The following is a 21,207-nucleotide window of genomic DNA, read 5'->3' as shown; positions in this document are numbered from 1 at the left end:
TTTTTTCTGGAACTTTTGATCATGAGTTCGTCCTTTAAGAAAGACAATTTCTGATGTGTAACTATAGGCCTTCTTTCATCCCCCAGTTGGGAGTGGTAGCCAGTAAAAAAGTCCAACAGTTCTTGCAGGCAGCTTCATTTTTTTTCGGTTCAACAAGGGCTCGCCCCAGGACTCAGAACAATTCTTTTACGTGCATAATGATGCCATTACATTTTCAGATGATGATCTCATCAGAATGACTGCAGTGAAGATTGAAACTTTGTACGAAGCAGATGTAAATTCTTACCTCGGGCCGAATCAGAAGTTCTTTGGGCTTTTTGTTTCATGGATTGTATAATACATGCAAATTGAGAACGGAAACTCTTGATCCAATTTGGGGCTTTTTGACTAAGATATGGAAATTTCAAATCTCTGTGTAGCGCCAAAGGGAGAACATCTAGGTCATCCTTTTGTCTGTGTGCGCTCTGTTGCTGGCAATCAAGAGTCAACTAGCGAGTCTATTTTTCATGGAAGATGATGACCTGATTATTGTCACGTAAGGCAACAGCAATTTTGCCGAATCTGGGACGGGACTTTAAATCAGTCCGTACCCATCACAATAGAAGAAGCTCTGGGGAGTTGCCAGTTATCGTTTGCTGCATACTAACCAAAGGGCCATGCGGAGACAGTGGATATGTTTAGGTGAAGGAGATGGAGACACCAGAGAAAATGACAACAGGAAGGCAACTGAAAAGGTTCCAGGACGTGGAAAAAGAACACGTGTGGGGATTGATGTGACTGAAGGCCCATTTATGCTCAACGTTACGTACTGATCCGTCTGTGCTCTGCGTTCATTTCGTCAGTATTTCTGCACGTTTCCACAAAGTTTACGGGTATGGACCAAGCGAAACAGTACCACCAGAAACCATGGGGGACAGTGCTGCTGTTACTACCTGACACGTAGCTCTTATGACACACGAAGAAGATATAACAATGGGGAAATCGTCCGTCCTCCAGTTGCGATATATTGACCTCAATGACCACTGCCTTCTACAATGTTGCTTCTGTTTTGTCTTTTGTGGAAGAGCTACATGATCAATACTTCTTCCAGAGTCGCCAGCTTTGCTCTCAAGTTTGTCAACTTTTGACTGTACACCAATGTAAGCACCGCCCTGTTGTATATATTGGTGAATAGCGATACCAACGTAGTAGCCAGTAACCAGTAACATTGTTTGACGTAAAGGGAGCATAAATGGACCTAAAGGAAAATAGACCCAAGAGTCACAGGCTGACTTGAAGGAGGAGACTGACTTGTCGTGGCAAACCCTGATGTGAAATGCCAAAAGAAGATTGAAAATAAAGGTTTCTCTATCTCTCTCGCTCTCTCTCTGTCTATATATATATATATATATATATATATATATATATATATATAGCAGCAATTTGGCACCGGGTTTTAAAAAGTTGATGACTCCTCCGGCTGGCTTTGCCTCACAGGAGGACAGCAGTGTGTTGATATTTTAAAGCTGGGCTTTGCCTCACAGGAGGACAACAGTGTGTTGAATGCTTGTCATCATAGTCCTTAACTAATGACAGTATTTGGGGGCGAGTCTAAGGAGCTGTGGTCCAAAGGAGCAATATGCAGTGGACCAGCTGCCTCAGAGAAATGGAGGCAGGTAGCGGACTCATGAATGGAAATCGGAAAATGGTGTTGATAAAAGCAAAGTTCAATCACTACAAAGCTGCACTTTCTGCTCACTATGAATCACAAATAGCATTTGAAGGCCAGACATGAGGCAAATTGAACACTATAGCAATCGCTGGCCAATTCACATTGCTGTACACATTATCCACCGAGTGCCACCACTGTGGAACATATAGCACGTAGAGGCTATTGAAGGAAGAGTCGGTCTTTGGTTCTTTTTCCTGCAAAAGTTATACATGGTCTCGAGGCTCACTATGAACTATGACTTAACCGTGTCTTGAGCCTAGAAGTATTACGTAAGGGTCCACACAAATTTGACCTACGAGTCAGACATTTTAGGGCTACAACACATTGTCACTCCCACGCTTCAACTATTTTCTTGGACATTTGTGTCCAATGTTGACGCTTAAGTCAGCCTTCCATGTTGCATACTGACACATAGGATGTGTGTTGATGTTTCCAAATCTACTTTGAATTCGGATGTATTTTAAGGGATAAGAAATACTCCTAAAATAGCCAACAAAAAAAGACAAGAAAAAATCAAACGAAAAAGTTATGTTTCAGTTGCATCACAATGAACAAATAACAATGCATATGTCGAAAATGTCAGAGACAACAACAAAGTCAGTTTTATAGCTTTACTCTGACTCGCTACATAAATACAGTCAAAGGTCCAGATTTGGCCCCCAGGCCGCTTTTGCCCAGGTCTGTTCTACATGATGTGATGCCCCTCTGTGCCAAGAATCGCAGTGGAAGGCAACACAAATGTGAATCAAATGCCAAATGTGTCAACATCCAACACAGACCGCTGACTGCTGGCTCACCCTGGGACACTGAAGTCTACTTGAAAAACTTTGCCTCTCGACGTAGCTGAATGAATCTCTATCAATAATCAAAACATGTGGACAATTTCGATTATCTTCCGTCACCCTGTTTCTCTACTAAACACAGAGTTGCTAGGATACACCTTTCATGGATTCTCTTGTCGCAGGAGTGAGCCCTCTTGTAATGACTGGTACAAATATTAAGTACAAAATTCAATGAATCAATTGGCGTTTTTGGCAACTTTCACTGAGGCATTAGCCTTAGCATTAGCCACCAAGCTAACCACTTCTGACATGGCATGATGTCACTCAGGACTGGCTCTGTGAACTGCTTGTTCTTACATTATTGCATCTTACATATTTATTTTATTTGCTTTGTCAATGTAATATAATAATTTTCTATATATGTTCAGGGTGGATTGTGCTTATGTTATTTGCATTGAATTGAATTGAAATGTAACTATCTCTTGTGTTTATGTCATGTCAAACTGACTAAATATGTATTTTTTTCAACAGTTTTCTTGGTGAGAAATGAATATGGAAGTATGACTTGGTGACTCATCAGGTGTTCAAGCACACGTTTTGCCTCTCTCACATTTCTCACATGCACGTCATGTAAGAGATGGAGACTGAAGCAAGCCATGCATTTCACTCACAGTTGCCACATGAGGTGCCATACAGGTCAACATTCAACTTCGGTGGAAATACTGAATGCATAACTACACTTCAGAAAAGTGTATTTGACGCCCTGGGAGTGAGAGAGTGCATCCTAATCCCAAGATCACAAAACAACCAACCCACTCAGTTTCTCTATCCCTCAAGTAAGTCTGTATTTTCATGTTTGCTGGATGAGGGTCGACAAAATGCTTCAGCATCTTCACCTTCGAGGCATCTGAGATGAAACCTCCGGATTTCCCCTCAGCAGAAGAGAAGTGAGAGCAGAGTCAATCACTCCAAAAACATGGATGTTCAGCGTTTCACCGCGGTTTATTCATATGAGTTTCATGAGTTTTCAAGTCTAAATAATGATGACGGAAGACTGCGGTGGTGCTTCTGCTGCTTAGTTGTTGAATCCAACTCAGCTTTTACTCTGCTCTGCATCAATTAAGATGCAATGAAATGCCGTCATGAATAATTCTACAACCTGAAACCTCGCTCTCTTAGAATAATATAGCGAAGGATAACAACATTCTAGCAAGGGTCTTATAACTGTCATGCATTCATCTTTTGGTTCCATCCGCACAAGAAGCATCACATAAATATTTGCACAGATTACAGGTCTTTTTAATGACAGTCTCCGATTCAACATGAGGTGTGTATTAACTCCACTTAACATAATTGGGTGTCACTTTAGCAAAGCGAAACCATCCGAGCCTCCAACACGGATCTGACTTGCCGGTGCTAATTGCTTGAGGAAACTAATCGGAAGGGAAATTGATTTCATCATAACACACACAGTGAAGTCTCAGGGTTGATTCAGAGGGATGTTGAAGGGAAAGTGAGCCGGAACATTTCTCAATGTCATGTGCAGATCAATATCTATCAACAATCTTAAATGACATTGGAGATTGAAAGCTGCTTTCATCGCCACACCCGGGCCACGTTTGACTTTCCGACAGAAGAAACATTTGCTCGAGGAGGGTTTACCTTGAACGATGAGATGCACCTTTGTCGATTTGGGTTTCTTGTTGGTGAGGATCGAGCAGACGTAGGGTCCTTCGTCGTGAACGTCCACGTTTTGAATCTTGATGCTGTATTCTGTCACCGCCGTGTTTTCCATGAGGATGACTCGAGGATCCAGAGACCACTTTTCATTCCCAGCGAAAAGTATGGTGGTCCGATTGAGCCATGCCACTCTGGATACTTTGCTGTCCACGTTACATCTGCAACAGAAACAGAAACAGAAGAATCAGCTCTTGATCTTAGGGTCGGTCATAATCATTTCACCAGATACTAAATGCGGGGTTTCAGCCAGAATTTTTTGAAACATCCCCCACAACTCATTTACTAAAAACCCAGTTTTTAACCACGTGAAGTAAATCTCTCTCCAACCATCAGCGGTCCATCTCTTCATATGTCCGGTGCTTCTTTCTGGATTTTTCCTTCAAAAACATGCCAAATACCATCATGTTCACGTCCACCTCCATGATGGTTATGTGTTATCATGTTGTTTCCACTACGTTTAAATTGTTTGATCACATGAGATTTCATCTTTAAAAAGAGGCCATTTTTTGCTGGAACTTTATCATGTACCAGAAACCCTCAAATACATCGACTGTACAAGTAACATCCGACTTATGACCTCCTCGACTTACGTCCACCTGTACTTACGGCCAGCAGATTTATTTATTTATTTTTTTAATTCAATGTCTGGCACCGCAGCACGTAGCAGCCCGTCAACGCATACAACAGGTACAGCAGCACAGTATCCCAGCATCTCACTCTCACACAGCCATCTACCACTACAGTAGCACCTATAACCCTCGTACCTATAAGATGAACGTATTTAAATAAAATGTGGAAGTTGGAGAGTGTTTCTGTGCTTAAACACAACCAGGCTCAGCCGGACTCTATTTCATGCTACATTTTCCATTACCTTTAAGCTCCCTATGTGGAAGTGGAATTGCTATATAGATGAATATGATGAATATAAAACCGCATAAAAGGGCAACTGCCATATTAAAAGTGAGTTGATTCATCACATTACATTAATTCATGTCACCTTCAACACATCTGCTATAAATAGTCCAAGGTATAATTTAGTCCTTTGCTCTTCGGGGAGACAGACTCGAATAAATGTTAATGAATCAAATAACATTTTAGTGGGTATTTGCTTAAAACTGACTTTGGCAGAGAATTAATCCACAATATTGTAGCGAAATATGAGGAGACCCTGGATGTGTGTGCCAGTTCAGTCATTAAATAGACATTATAAATCTAGCTGGAGAAAGGAGGGAAAAAAATGCTATATTTATGACTGCGTTTGCTTTAGTCAGCAGGACAGGGCACAAGTCCATGATTGATTCATTCACCCAGAATGATACATTTCAGTGTTTACTTGCTTTAGTCAAACTTATATAAACACTGTTTATCATCAGCACTGCCTTCATCTCTTTTTGTATTTGTGAAGTATTTACCACCTGTCCCGGCGCCTGAATTCAGGACTGTTTGGTCATGAAAAATGGCATCTGCTTTATCAATATGACCAAAATAAATACAATTTTACATAAAAAAAAAAATCAGAATTCCCCAATGCATATTATAATGTAATGGTGGAAAGTAGTGCTGGGTAGATGAGGCTTCATGAAACAATGTCCTCCTTTTTCAGAGCCCAGTGCCATCTGGTGAGCTCTTTCATAAGGCCCATCATTTTCTTTTTCAAATTCAAATGTTGATATTCAAATAAAAACTACACTTAAATCCACAACACAGTGCAATCTTTAAACTGAGATAATCTTTCAGACACACTTCCTAAAACTCTTAATAATAATTAAGAGGTATCACAATACATGGATGAAAAAATACTGAAAAAATACAATTAATAACAAATATATGAACACATTTTTTACTTCTCTCTTTTTTTTTAAGAGGCAATATTAGTTCATGTATGTTTCACATTTAAGTAATAAAGCAGTGCATATACAGAACATAAAAATGTGATCCATGTGGGGGTGACAACTACTGCTCAATGGGAGCGGGACACAGAACTACGTTGCTGTTTTAGAAGTCAAGAGCTTGACTCAAAAAAGTCATTGAAACATTTTGCCAACAACCAGCCGATGTTTCAACGAAGACATAGTTAAATGTATTCTGTATGTTTCTTGAGCGCTTGCATCTTAAAATGGAACATGAACTGTATTTCTTGTGGCGAGTACTTTATAAATACCTGAAGAAAAAAAAGGCATGACAACTCACTGGAAAGGAATGCAATCTGAAATCGGTTAAAATGGATTCACACATAAATAAATACAGTAAGTTCCGGACGATATATATTAGCCACACCCACTAAATTTAAGAAGGAAAATAGTTCTTGTTCATACATAAACCGCACCAGTTGATGTGATGAGGCTTAATATTTGAATGGCTTTGACCGTAAATATCTATAAAAAATATAGCAGCTTAAGGTCCGACATTTGTGGTAGAACAAACCAATAGAACGCCAAAAAGCATCTTAAAAAATCCATAGGAAAAGTTCAAAAGTTCAGCTCAATTTAATTGGTGCGCACAGAACCTTTTGCCCAAATTGGGCAATGGATTTCTAAGTTTGTGATGTTCACTTTGTATTCACCCGTTACGTCTCAGTTCGGGCCACTAATTGGTCTTTAAACCCAGGAAGTCGAAAAGGTCATTGATGGTCATTAAACAGTAGTTCATGTCCTATCCACCAGTATAATTAGACTTAATATAGAAAATGTATGAGCTCGGCCAAAGAAACGGCTGCATTTCAAAGTGATTTTTGTTGCAGGTTTGGTGAATCCTTGCGCATATTTTTACATTCAGTTATTTTTATGTGTTTTTATTACACAAAAAAGCAGATTTGAACAACAATGTTTGAATTTCTTTTCATGAAATTTCCCATAAAGGTTGCAGCACAACAGACTTCAGGGCGATAACTCAGAAACAGTGACATCATTTTAATAGGACGTGAAACTTTTTTCCTCATGGTAAGCATTTTCGTGCATTGCACACATGTTATAGCAAAGCACCAGTAAATGTGAATGGTAATGGTTTTTCCCTCTGGGTGTAAGGAGATATTATATTCCATGGCAGGTGCCTTCTGGGGCAACAACTGTTGCGACAGAAGAAGGCAGAGAATCTATAACTGCCTCAAAAGAATTCGACGGGAAGGAAGGTTTGATCAAAAGTCAGCATTCCATTTCTCTCTGCTTCTTAGAAATGGATTCCAAAGCCACCAACGAGTCCCACCTGTGAGGCGGTTAAGTGCACAAGGGCACCTTGTCAGCAGCTATTGAGGAAAAACAGCTTTATCCTTCTGCAAACTGATGAATTGCGTTCCAATTTTTTTTTTTTTTTTTTTTTTTGTAGTTTCTGTGTCATGATTTCCTGGTGAGGTTCCATCTGCGATATTCAAATTCTTTGTCTGCAAAAACCAATAAGTGCAACAGAAGGCCACAAACGCCACTTCCTCTCATTCCAAAACTGCCTTTTGAGAGGCTGATTTACCAGTCTGTCAGGTTGGACGATGAATTGCCTTCATTCATTTAACATCAGTTTTAATGTGAAATATTGAACATCCATCAAGGTACGTCCACATGTCTCATGAAGTTAGTGTTGGTCACGCATGGATGCGTCCAGATGACGCATGATGTCAGCCATGAATTCAAACATCAAACTACATCGAGGGACAACATAAAATGCATGCAATACCTAACGTTTAAAACTAGTGTAAGACATTCATAGAACAGACTTATACTGTGAAACAACGGAACTGAGCGGTGGCCAAATTCACTTTCTGCCATTCTTCCATCTCAACAGCCACCTCTTGTTCTACTGAAGCTATCAATCCATTCGGATCAGGTGCAAACAAAAGTAGCAGCTACACTATTACTGCACATGGGTTTCAAGTGAAGCCTTGTTGACTGCACTGTTTTAAGTATGATGCACTGCGTGATGTCATCAACAAGCGACAATGCAAACATATTTTCCTGACTTCACTCACATCGTTCCCAGAAAAATATATGCATTTAACACGTTAACTGTCATTTAATTGTGAAAACAAAAGACATTTGCTTGTGTGCCAAGACACAGACACAGTATACAGCTCAATTTACTGTATACACAATTCTGTGAATAAACAGTTTGTGGTTAAAATGAAATAAAATAAAATAAAATAAAATGTGTAACACTATATATCGGGGAACACATAATAACTATTAATAAAACTGATAACTTTTTTTGTTTTTTTTTCTTTCAGTCATGAGTCTAGTCAATCAATACTTTATAATGATACTACTGATACAAAGTACTGGCTAATATGCTGCAAATACACATATGAATGAGCAGTTTGTTCAGGGTAATAGACATTCCCTAATCTCAAGTGTGACCCATGAATGAAATAGGGATTGTGGGGTCCCAAAGTACACCAACAAGACAGTGCAGTCCGTACGTGTTGAACAACGTGGTACTACTGACCCGACTTTAAAATGTCTGTCGGCTTCTTGTTTACAGTACAGAATACTGCAAGCAGTATTTGCAGCAGGTTTGGAAAAAAACTAGCTTTCAGTGAGCCACAGAACATAACCAGCTGTCAACATCTCACCTGACTATAAAGCTCTGCTCCTCATTCGTATGTGGTCGGCCATCGTCGACAATTCGTGTGGGTTTTTGTTAGAGTTTTGCCACGTGTGTGAGGAGACAGCATATAGGTTCTGAGGCTGCATCAGATGGAAAACAGCTTTCTACTGGCAGCTGTTTGGAGATTCAGTGCTTGGTGTGACGCCAGCGACTGTCAGATGTAACTGTCACTCCACTTTTATTCGCTCGTTCTTCAGGGTGAGACGGGTTGTGTTCACGGTTATTGAGGTGACACTTTGAGTTGTCTACAATTCTCTTTCGGATGTATGTTTTTATTTTATGATGATGCACTATATGTTACCAAGCATTATAACTGAGATCATTACAACAACTGTACTATGGAGTTAAAAAAAAAAAAAAAAGTTCCCGTTTCCTCTTGGGACTAACTTCACTCCATTGTCTTGACAATAACATCCTTTTGTCGCCCAACTTTATTAAGCAAGTTGTAATTTCACCTGTTTACAACAAAGGCTTTTATGAGCGGCAGGATATGAATAATAACTGGCAGACGGATTGATTGTCCCAACAGCAGCGAACTATCCACTGAGGATCAACATTAATCCCTTTATTGACGGACGCCCTCGTGTTGTGGATTTAAATCAGTTTAACTACTTTCTCCTGTTTGTTCTGCCTTGCAAACCAAACTCAGTCAAGTGCAGGTGTTTGCGCATGCATCCACTCAACACTGCACACAATTTAGGGACTAATAGTGTTCATAAATATGTGTTTTGCTAATAGAATATTTAACGTGGAGACGGGCTAAATTAAATATGAGTTTTAATGTTGGGGGATCAGATGCACACAGATATGGTTTCAAAAATATGTGCAAAATAATTAACAAGGACTAAAAACCAACCTCTCTATGGTCTTACAATCCTGCAAACCTCTACCTCCAGGGACTCCTGCGGCTTAAGATATTGGGAGCAGCAAGGAGGAGTGGGGGAGGGGCAATGAGGGGCATTTTATGAAGCTTCATTAAACAGTGTCCTCTATTCCAGAGTACTCTCGGTGGCACTCCTGACTCTAAAACACTTAGATTTAAACTGCTATTTCAATGAAACCTCATTCATTTCTACATTGAAAGCACCACCTACTCACACTGTTTCACGAAGCCCCACTTTTTCTCCTTACCACACATCCAAACCATCTGGCCTCCTAAACGGTGTCGCCAAACTTTTCCCCATGATAAACTCATTTCTAATCTTGTCCTTCCCAATGATCTTCTATTGTGCTACTTAGCTGCTATGTTTCTTCTTGAGGAGACATCCTCTGTGCAAGACCCGCTTGATGGTAGCGTGTGACGCCTTTGTCCCTGCCTGGTCAAGTGATTCAATCACGGCTTGGTTGTTGTTGGGAGGATGTTCTCGACCGATTTTTCTGCAAGTCTGGGGGACACCTTACGCTTCCTGCCACGCCCACTGAGGTGGCAGTGTTGAACTTTTTGAGCTTGCTGATGATGCTCTGGACTGTTGACACAGGGACATCATACTGCTTTGAAATCGCTGTGTAATAAGTCACTGTGACTGAAGCGCATCGTCATTTGAGCCGCTGTATGACTTTATGTATGGAGCGAAGGAGTGCCATCCCCAACCCAAACCTTGGTTTTTCTTTTAGTTGCCACGCAAACCATGGCGTCGAGATTTGTCCTGGATGGCGAAACATGGGCCTCAATTGGACACTTATATCGGCTTATTCAAGCATCACTCAGGAATGTTGTGTTCGTCCTGATCACACACTGTATGCCTCCATCTGACACCTTTTTATTGGCACGCACTGACTCAACTTCATTCGATGAGTCACAGCACAGTGCTTATTGACACGTCAATCATTTCCATTGCAACGTCTTAATTGATCAGGATGTTAACGGTGCTACTCCGCATCACTTAAAGTTCACCTTGAAGTCAAATAGTGCCATTCATTTCCAAGTTCGTGTTTGAAAATAAATGTCAGTATTTCATCGTAATTTACTTTGAAAAATAAATAAATAAATAATTCAATGGAAGATATGAGTATTTTCAAGGTATTTTTTTTTAAATCTCATCCTTTTACAACTTTACTGAAAGAAGACTGAATGTTTAGCAGCGATTGGACTACAGTCTGTGTGGGGCCCCACAGGCACACGACCTTGGCTGTTCAAAGAGCTGGTTTGGACCGATCAAAGCCATTCACGTACACGGATTCATGCGCTGCTGTTTGCGAGGAAAAAAACAAGGATTGCTAGATCAGATCTACATTATGACACCACAAAGGCAGCTAACATTTTGAGTGAGAATGTGCTGCCTGGTATCATTCATGGCCCCTGTTTTGGGTGCCATGTTTTCATGAAGAATGCTTTTCCTGCTGCTTGAAATCTTAATATCAGGACACTGTATGACAGCTAAGAACCAATTCACGTAGCCATCAAGCTAACTTGTCGATGCAGGTTGGTACAACAGGTGAGTCCCCAAAATTCAATCCCCCCAAAGTCATTTTATATTGAATGCACTTGTGACCGCACAGAGAAAGGTTACATACACCGACACAGCAGTTGTCAAAAGCTAAATGAGATTTGGTGTTTTCCGTGAAGAACAGATTTTCCGAATGGCAGATGGTCACGCCGGCCTGGGATTGATAATAAATACTGTCCAGCTGCATTCGCAACACCCAAACTCTTTTTGGAGAGGTACAATGCTCAATAAAAGATCTAAAAATGAGACTCAGCAACCGTGAAGAGGTAGTTCAGCGCCTCTACCATCCTGAGTAGTAAGAGTCATTCGAGTAATGTGGCGTTTCATCTCCCTCAGTGACACAGTCTTGATCAGCATCATGTGAATCCTCTCAATTCTGTCGAGCTGCCTATAAAACTTTTCAGAGGCTTGGTCTTCCTCCTCTGTTTTCCCTCAGCGTTCCACCAGTGCATTCATTTTTCATGGCTGTGACACAAAAACACTAGTATTGCTTCCTCAGCAGCCATTCTAAATAATAAATAAAAACAATATTCGCCAAGAATATATATCATAACACTATTGGGTACATCAGTGAGACATCTCGCTCTCACTGGGAAGACGGATGTTTTTGGAGAAGCAGAAATGTACTGTGACTGAAAGGCTCAGGAAGAAAAAGTATTTTGCTAATCGTACTTGATCACAAGTGCGGATCGATTGTGTTTTTGTTGTTCAACAGAGTGGCGTCGTCTTGACGGGGAGCAGACCAAAAAGCCAATAGAGAATAGAAAGGAACCAGGAAGGGAAGTTGCAGTGAGAGTGGCATGGAGCCGGGAGTGCTCATGAATATTTATGCAAAACCGTAAGACTGTCTCGCATTGACTAAAGTGTAGGTGGGGAGAGAATATGACCCTTGGACAAAGGTCTACCACTGCAACCTTATTTCTTGGAATAAATAATCCCGGCGACCACAGTGTTATGGATGAGATGGTGGTCTTAAAAACATGGCAACGTGCATGCTTGTCTGTGGCTGAGAAGAATACTCCAAGACAGGCAAAGATGGTGACTGTGAGCTTGAAAATATTCTTGATAAGCTTTTCAAAGTACTTGATAAATCCATATAGTAAAATGTTTGCCCTTCTGTGTTATTATTATTATTATTATTATTATTATTATTATTATTATTATTATTATTATTATTATTGTTGTTATTTAATCATCAGTATTGTGCATTTCATTTTTTAGAAAATTTTGTAACCACCTTAACTTTGTTATGTTTATTTAGTTTTTTGTTTTGTACCTTTTTATCTCATATTTATATTTATTTATTCATTGCTGTGGTCTTTATTTTATTTTTAAGGCAAGTTTAGACTATGTGACAAAACGTTCTGGCTCAATGCTGCGCGTCACAACAATTAGTGAATAGCAATTTACTGTTTGCAACAGAGCTGTCACGTCGATTCTGACATAAATAATAAGCTAGTTTGCATTTCGTCCTCAACTGTTGGTGAAGACAGCACAATGATTCAGCCATTGCTCGAATGAAGATCTGATTTTCAGTCACGTACGACTGATTCTCGCTGGATGTGGCCTGTTATATACCTGAGCCACTTTCCTCACTGGATCATTGTCTCTGTCTCTGGTGACTGGCTCCAATGCCTCAATAGACTAGAGGTGAACTCAGTATGACCAAACATATGTTTGTGTATTCATCATATTTCAAAACAAAGTCAGTGTTTATTTAATCTGATTTGCAGTAGACACCTGTATTAACTGGCATTTCCCCCTGAATGCTTAGTGTAAACATCCTAAACAGCATGTTCATTGCAGCATAAGTCCTCACAAGGGCACACACACTGTTTTGCCTTCTTGCATTGCTTCATACTTTTTTGAAGCATAAAGGAGTTTAAGAGACCAGCGGAGCTACTTCTGAGCAGGTAAGTTGCGCTGCCCCGATGTTAGTATAAATGGTTTTAGTGCTGCAGTAGCATTGTCGAACCTTGTATTTGTGTCGTGTAACTCTGGTTTCACTTTCGTCCAGTGACAGTGAAGCGTTATGCGTTTGTTGAGGTCTTATTTTTTTGCGTTGGCCGGTCCTTCAAGCCTCATATTGAAGGGAAATAACTTTTAAAGAACTAGGTTATCATAATGCGATTTTAGCAAGATTAAGGTGAACCATGTGTTTTGGATGGTTTAGTGAAGGATTGGAGGCTGGGGAAAGTGCTATGTCATTGACGGTCCTCACTAAGATAGAAAGACTAACATGTGCGTGCGTGTGTTTATTCATTCTTGGTCTATTTCAAGGGTTCTTAACCTTTTTCATCTCAACGCCCACTTTTCCCTTTTCCCACTTTTGCAAATATGTTTGTCATAGAAAAGTCCAACCAGCAGCAGAACCAGGTGCAAGACATGTTCATCACATTTACAAAAAAAAACCAAAAAAAACTTGTAACATAGAATTCTGAATAAAATAAATAATTGAACAAGCAAACCAGAAAAGGAGTTTAAAATCACAGTTCCTAACTGTGTCAGGGTGTTTGGTGAGAACATCATTCAGAAACATTATAACTAGAAACTCTCAATTTACCATGGTGTGCGGGCGTTATATGACTAGGAAAGAGTTCTCCAGTCTTGTCATGGTTGCAGTCAAACACCACCATCCTCTGACTCCTGAGAAGTTTTGGCTCATGACTCAGTGGAACACTACTGGATTCCTGATGATAACAGGCTGACCTGAGACAAAGGTTCTAATTCCTACAGGACCTAAAAAAAAAGATTTGAGGGAAGTGCAACTTAGAAATAAGGTATCTTCCTAGTTTGGAGGTTCAGGTATTGTTTAGCGAAAAGCCCAGTTAAATTTAATGATCAAAATAGAATCCAAAAAAACACTTGAAAAGCGACAAGTGCTGAAAATTAAGAAAAATCAAACCCAAATAGGAAACCAAATTTGAAGTTAAATTTGAGACTAAAATCTCCAAACAGGAATTCAAAACTACACGGATAGTGTGAAACCAAAAACAACACATCAAAAAAGAGACCCAAACCACCCATGTGAAGTTGAAGAGCTGGAGAACTAAATAAAGGCATTGATCAATTTAAATGTTCGCAAGAAAAGAGACAACAAATGGCAATAAAACGTATGTGAACAAGAGTGTAGATTGGCCTTGTAGTTCACCCAGCAATAACTTGCTTAACTACGTTTGCTAAGCATTAAGTCTATTCCACCAGACAGCCAGTCACATGACCAGTCACCTCTCCTACCTGGTGAGTTGTAAGACATGTAGGCAAAAATACATGTAGGGCAATAACTGCGTTCAAGAAAAATCATAGTGTGGCTTGTCGGCAGGATGCGGTCTCATGAGTGCCTTTAAAAATAAGTTAGTAATCGCTACTGCATTGACATGATCAAATATTTGGTATAGTACCTCAATACACAACTTGCTAGCACTTGATGTTCACCACATTAGCCTGTCATTGCTGTCACCACGGGCGAAAAGGAAGTCAGTTTGTTCTCAGCCGTACGCTTAAAAGTTCCAAAAAAAGACAAAAAGTTATTTCAAAAAAATAAATAATAGGAATGACTCGCTAAAGAGGAGGGCGAAAGACTTGGCTCAGAGTTCACATTAAAGACGGACTGCTGTTTCCCGTGGAACTTTCAATCCAAAGAATAGCAGTGGATGAATAGTGCAACTTATACTGTCATTTCCTCCTGTCATCACAGGGTCAGAGGAGAAGGCCGGGTGGGAATCCCACCCCATCAAAGCGCTCCATCAAAGTCCAGACGTGAATCAAAAGCAGTCCCCATCTTTCCCTCCCAGGACAAGCGTGAGTCGAATAACTTATTTACCACTGGGATTCAGTTGGCCGAGTGATTCCGGCCATAGTGAATACCATCGCGGTGCATTAATTATTCAGCAAAGTTGTTCCGTTGGGCTGTTGCTCGGGTTCTTTGCCATTTTTGTGCCACTTTTTCCTCAAGGTCATGTGTCGCTCGTGACAGAGTTGAAACCAAGTTGAGCCAGAAAATATGAATGTGGTCTCTGTGGAGACTTGGTTGAGGGTCAAATGCTGGACATTTCATTTCTGGAGAGTGTGACGTCAAGAGAGGGTTGTGGACTCTGGGATGTGGTGGAATTCCCAATTCCCACAGAATGAAACATTTGGAAATCTTTGAAATAATCTGTATGAAGAAATGTTTTATTTTTGGACATATTTTCTTCCACAAAAAATCCTTCCTTCTCAGGGATGAAGCGGGAACACAGAAGAATGCATCCCTTGTGTTCAAACTGAAAGGAGAACAACGTCCTTTGCCATCCAGATGGTACTGAAGCTGATCCCTCACAGACAACACATGTAACAGCCATGCAAAGGGATGCTGCTGTCGGCAACATCAACTTAAAGAGTCACTCTGCAAATGGAGATTTGGCAGCGTGATGGATTACTTCAGCAGGATTCATTTTCAAGTCATTTCCGGGAGGGTTTTATTGACGGCAATGACGTACAGTGTGTACAGATGGATGGCAGCTCATGTCAGGACACCAGCTATGCTCCTGCGCAACTCATGCTGCCACAATACTGAGTGTTCCAGATCTCACAAAAATCCTACAACATGATCTTCAAAGCTTGTTTAAAGTGACAACATTTGGCAACCTCTCAGATGTCATCTAAATTGATATATCGTATTTTCTGGACTATAACCCACTACTTTTATCTCAGCTTATACAATAACACAGCTACTATATGGAATTTTAGAGGCTAAAGAGCGTCATGCTGCCAAAATATTGAGCCTTGTCACACCAACTGAAACTCACAGGCACTTTCTTTGCATAAAGCGTTGGGCTGTTTTCACCTGCCTGCCCGTAGCACCGCCAACAGAGCTGATCTCCTGTAGGACCAGAGACAAGAAGCAGCAGCTGAGACCAGCTGTGGTGTCGGTACTTTGGGCAGGTGAGCGAAAACAGCGCATTTTGAGCGCTTTAATGTAAATAAAAGATGTGAGGAGTTCATGGTTCAAGTTCAGAACATTTCCCAGTTTGTTTCATGAGTCCGCCTCGATGCTGAACCCAGTTTTCAACATTAGTTTAGAAGTGATCCTCATGCATTTTTTAACACTACTGACCTTTCTATGGCGCAGACAGCACCGCTGCACCTGCGGCTTATAGACCGGTGCTGTTTATCTATGAGCAAGATCTAGTTTTCTTCTTCAATCTTGTTAGTGTGACAAATATTGAAGTGAGATATGTATTATGTAATTTATGGTAATTCTCCAAAACAGTCTTCTAATCTTGAAAAAATTATGTCCTCATTTTTACCAACGCTTATATTCCCGGTCACACTGTGCGGAGTAAACATGTTGGTGTTTGTGGAACTGTTTACTCAGGCTTGAGGCTTTGTCATAGAAAACACACACTGAAACGGGACAAAAAATTCTATAATCTATATTTCTATTATCATGAACCACTGGCTTTCTCTGTTTCTAAAAGCCACGCTATTTATATGCCCCTTGGAGAGGCCCTGCACATGCTCATAGTAGACGGAAATGTCTTTGACTTCACCGTCTCTGGTACTACCTGACAACTAATACGAGCCAGGTCGTGACAGAGGATGACAGATCTTTGCTCAATAAGAAAGACAAAGGGCTGACAGCACCGTAACGCGTGGCACAAATCGCACCCCACTATAGTTTAATAAGGAATTCTTCATTCATGTGTCAAATATGGACGTCAAGTATTCCACATATCAAGGAGCTTGGACGACCCTCAGTCCTCTACATCCACGTGCTACATTGAGAAGAGTTAAATTTTTATCTCAACACTTCATTCGCTTCAATTTCCTCTCAACCAACCTCGACTGTAAGCATCTAGTGTGCATATGTGGCAAAACAAGTCAAAACTAGGGATGTCCCAGCATGGGTACTTGCACTGAGATGAGCCCATTTCCTCCGTGGACATCCACTCAACTTTACATCCACTTTAAAATTCCACTTTTTATTTTGGAGCTCGGTGCTGCACCGAAGATCGTTCACACTGGAAATAAGCCTCTGAAATGCCATGTGAATCGGAAGAATTTTACTGTAAATTAGAAACATTGTTTTGTTTTAAAGATCGGAATTTTAAACATGTTCAATTAAAAAAAAAAAAAAAAAAGCTCAACAATGACATCAGTAGTTACAGAGAATCAGAATCAAATTTATTGCTATGGTCAGTGGAGACCCCACCAACCAGGAAAGTGCTTTGGAATACAATAAAATAAAATAAAATAAAATAAAATAAAATAAAATAAAATAACAAGGCTGTTCACAAATTCAACAGTCTGACGGCCTGTGACAGGAGGTTCTGGTCTGGATGGACCGTAGCCTCCTGCCAGAGGGAAGAGGAACAAACAGTCCATGACCTGGGTGAGAAGGGTCGGCTCTGATCCGACCTGCACGTCTCTGGGTCCTGGAGTCATACGGGTCCTGAAGAGGTGGCAGGCTGCAACCGATCACCTTCTCAGCAGAACGTACGATGCACTGCAGTCTGTTCTTGTTACTCAGTATCGGCACGTACGCAAATGTCAGTACTTGTACGTCTTCAAAAAGAGTGGTATCGAAACCTCCCAAGTCAAAATGAACATCTTAAATCATTTTATTTTATTTTATTTTATATTATTTTATTTCCATTCACAACAGTACCAGCATGCTCAGTCACTGACTAAACATGAATGTGACCATAAATGTTAAGGCCACCCACGGCACCACGGAACATAAAACAAGTGTAGTGAACAGCATGTATGCAATGGCATTTAACCATCATTTTTCCTCCCAACTATAATAGTTGAAAGGGTGGCTGCTGTGGGCTGACATATTTCTTGACAGCTTCCTCGCTCCACAAAAGCCCTACATGCACTTTTTATTCAGTCATGATGCATTACCGTGACATTACCGAACGTTTGACCCCTTCAATAGACTCCAAGTGTTTCTATGGCCGATTAAAGGAGCCGCAGATTGAAGTGCCAGCCTGTGGTGAAGTCCATCTGTTCTTTTTTTTTTTTCCACAAGCACACACAGACGGGCGCACGCAGACATTGCTTCATAATTCATACATTCACCCACACACACACACATCCTCTTCCCCCTCACACTGTGCGACGGTATGATGAAATGTTTCTCATTAGCTCAAACAACTGATGCTGGAATCTGCGACTAGATCACGCCATGGACCACAGTCGACCTTGTGCGGCTTCCTTGGGCTGATCCTGCAGGGAGGTTACATATGGCTGGGACACTTGAAAGTGCTAGTGCCCCGCGAACACAAGGTATTCAATAATACAACAAACTATTAGCATAAATTATGCATAATTATTCACTTAGCATTCATCTATTCAAGGTCATTGTCGGCTGCGAGACGGTGCCATGGATGGATTCTAATGTCTTGTCACACTTATTTAGAAGAAACAGACAAGTGGCACAAAGCCAATGTGCTCATGTCGAGGATTAGCCCTTGCAAATTATAGACTTGACTTGGTGTGGTGGTAACTGGAGGCAAAACAAGTTGAACAATGGAATTGTAAGGCAGAGAACAGTCTTTCTTAAAGTGTTGAAAACCTGCATGGTATCTCAAGTGGGGCTGCAACGACTAGTCGACGATAAAATCGGTCGCCAGCAGGTTCTAGTTGACCAGTTGTGACGTCATCATTCTCTTAGCACAAGCAAGGGGCGAAATGCCTGAGGCTACGTGACCATTGTGACCCAAAACGTTTCAAGTATGGGGCTATTTCACATAGGTCACATGACTTCCGCACCAGATTTCGAACAGTTACAATTTAAATGTAAAATTTCTCAAAGCATAAAGTACACAAACACACATTTACGTACAGTTTCTATATCCGTCAAACCCTACAGGTCATATGCTGACAAGTCGATTTATCGTTTAAGTCTCAAGTCAGCTCCTGTCTCAAGTGATCTTATCGTTGTTGACCTGTAAACAACATTTATTAAATGACTTTAAAAAAAAAAAACACCGCTTCCAAAGCACCTCTGAAATGCCTGTGGAAGATAGCAGGCATCCTAAGCGTCTTGCTATGAGAAACAAATGTCGCAGATCAACATTTTTAGTGGCATTTCCAGTGAAGACGATAAGCCATTTTTACTTATTTATTTATTTTTTATTCATTTCTTTTATTATTTTTTACCAGTGCTTTTCAGTGCTAACTCTCTCTCTTTGCACATTGAAATTGTTTTTTTTTTTTCTTTTAAAATACAACAAAAAAGTAGCGAATAATAAATAATAAATGTTTAGAGTAGTTAAGAAATTGATCTGAACTCTTTAAATGTGTTGTTGTGAATTCATTTCTAACGTGTTATTAAACTGGTCTGTCGAAATCAGCTATTGTCTGTGGTGTCAAGAGGGATCGTCTTTCATCCAAATACTTGATGTTTGTGCCGCCAGCACCGCCGTCCTGCCGACGTTCAAGAGTAGAATGTGGTTCAAAGTCAACAAATAATGCTTTATTTGTTTTTTTTTATTTACTGGAGGCACTTCACTTTAATCCATCGATTCCCTGCATCAACAACCCACTCAACTCCAACACTATCTTTTGGTTGTGGTAGACTGACTTCCAATAGTCCATCATGCAATGAAAAGGTCAAACCCCAGCACATTCAACAAGTCCTAACTCTCATTAAGTGCTTTCCACTTCTGAGATTAGATCCAATGAAACTTTAATGACCCCCAAGAGGAAAATTGATGGCATGTCACTCTGCAATTTCTCGAAAGTTGAATAGTTTCGCACCTCGGGGCACTTAAGAAGTGACAGGTCAGCCATCTGCTGCCGATTTCTCATTTTCCATCAAATAATAGCAAAGGTTAAAGTCAATGTTACGGTGTGACAACGAAAATGGGAGCTATTAGCGGTGTTATGTAATTGATGGAAAAAAAGAGAACGTGAAAAAACGGTCTTTTCTTCAAGTTTTTTTTTATCCTACATAACCCTGACCCATTTATCACATTGCCCTTGTGCCCCCTTTTCTTTAGAGCACTAATACAAACAGTTCTCAGGAGATTTTTCTCTCTTCTTAGAGACATATTTCTGCAGAGAGATGCATTCATTTTTTTTTTTATCTCAATAAACTACACTAAACTGCAACCACACAATAAAATAATTCTTCTACATCCACAGAGCTGAGACTGTGCTGAAAATGACTCCATACCACTTTTTAAGCTTAGATACAAAACCACAAGCTCACATTTACATTTAAACCACATTTACATTTGGTTTACACCGATGAGGGCTGTTGTCGGCAGCTGCTAAATGTAGCTTATATTGTAACTGGTATTGTTTCAAAGTAACTGAGGCAAAACTGTTGGCCACTCTTGTCTTGATCAAATCTTGTGTTATGATACATTTAGAACAGATAGAAAATGTGTCATTAATATACCTTTGATCATGAGTTAAATCTAATTTTAAGTGCAATTAATTGAGATTAAAATTTGTTTTTTTTTTTAGATGTCAGTATTGAGCAGGGTCTTCCCATAAACATATTATCAACAACATTTCAAATACCAAAAAACAAGCTCAGTATCACCTAATCTTCTTAGCTCCAGTGTCGGTATGTGTGTGAGGACATTTTAAAATGGCAGATACAAGTATTTCCTGAAGCTCTGATTTAGTCTTCGCTTTTTAGATCAAGACATTCATTGCGTTCAACTAAGGTGACACTGAAATTTTGCACCTCTAGATACAAAAATACTCTCACAGCCGCTCTGTAGCTGAGTTAGTCCCCAGTTTCAGTTCAGAGACCACAATGACGTAGGGCGCGTTCACACTGCGGGTTCTGTCTCGAGACAAAGCTCTTTCGGCTCAGAAATCCAAGATGTGAACACAAGCGAGTCGGGTTTTGGCCGCAGACTTGAACCCAGCTGCAGAGCTGCACTTTGTCTCGGAAACTCGTGTACAGTGTGATGATAAATGCCGGGCAGCA

General features: G+C 40.3%; 1 protein-coding gene across 2 annotated transcripts in view; it reads right to left on the bottom strand.

Moving 5' to 3' along the window:
* opcml (opioid binding protein/cell adhesion molecule-like) overlaps window positions 1-21,207 on the bottom strand; it is a 330,675-nt gene that overhangs the window by 83,735 nt on the left and 225,733 nt on the right. For both annotated transcript variants that reach the window (XM_053847035.1, XM_053847034.1), the window contains one exon: window positions 4,156-4,391. In XM_053847035.1, the coding sequence (XP_053703010.1) occupies window positions 4,156-4,391 (236 nt within the window). The remainder of the gene's footprint in view (window positions 1-4,155; window positions 4,392-21,207) is intronic.

Source organism: Synchiropus splendidus, chromosome 17, assembly GCF_027744825.2.
Source record: "Synchiropus splendidus isolate RoL2022-P1 chromosome 17, RoL_Sspl_1.0, whole genome shotgun sequence".
In the NCBI taxonomy this organism is placed as follows: Eukaryota; Metazoa; Chordata; class Actinopteri; order Syngnathiformes; family Callionymidae; genus Synchiropus; species Synchiropus splendidus.
Note: the sequence above shows the minus strand (reverse complement) of the source record. Positions and strands in the feature narration are given on the sequence as shown.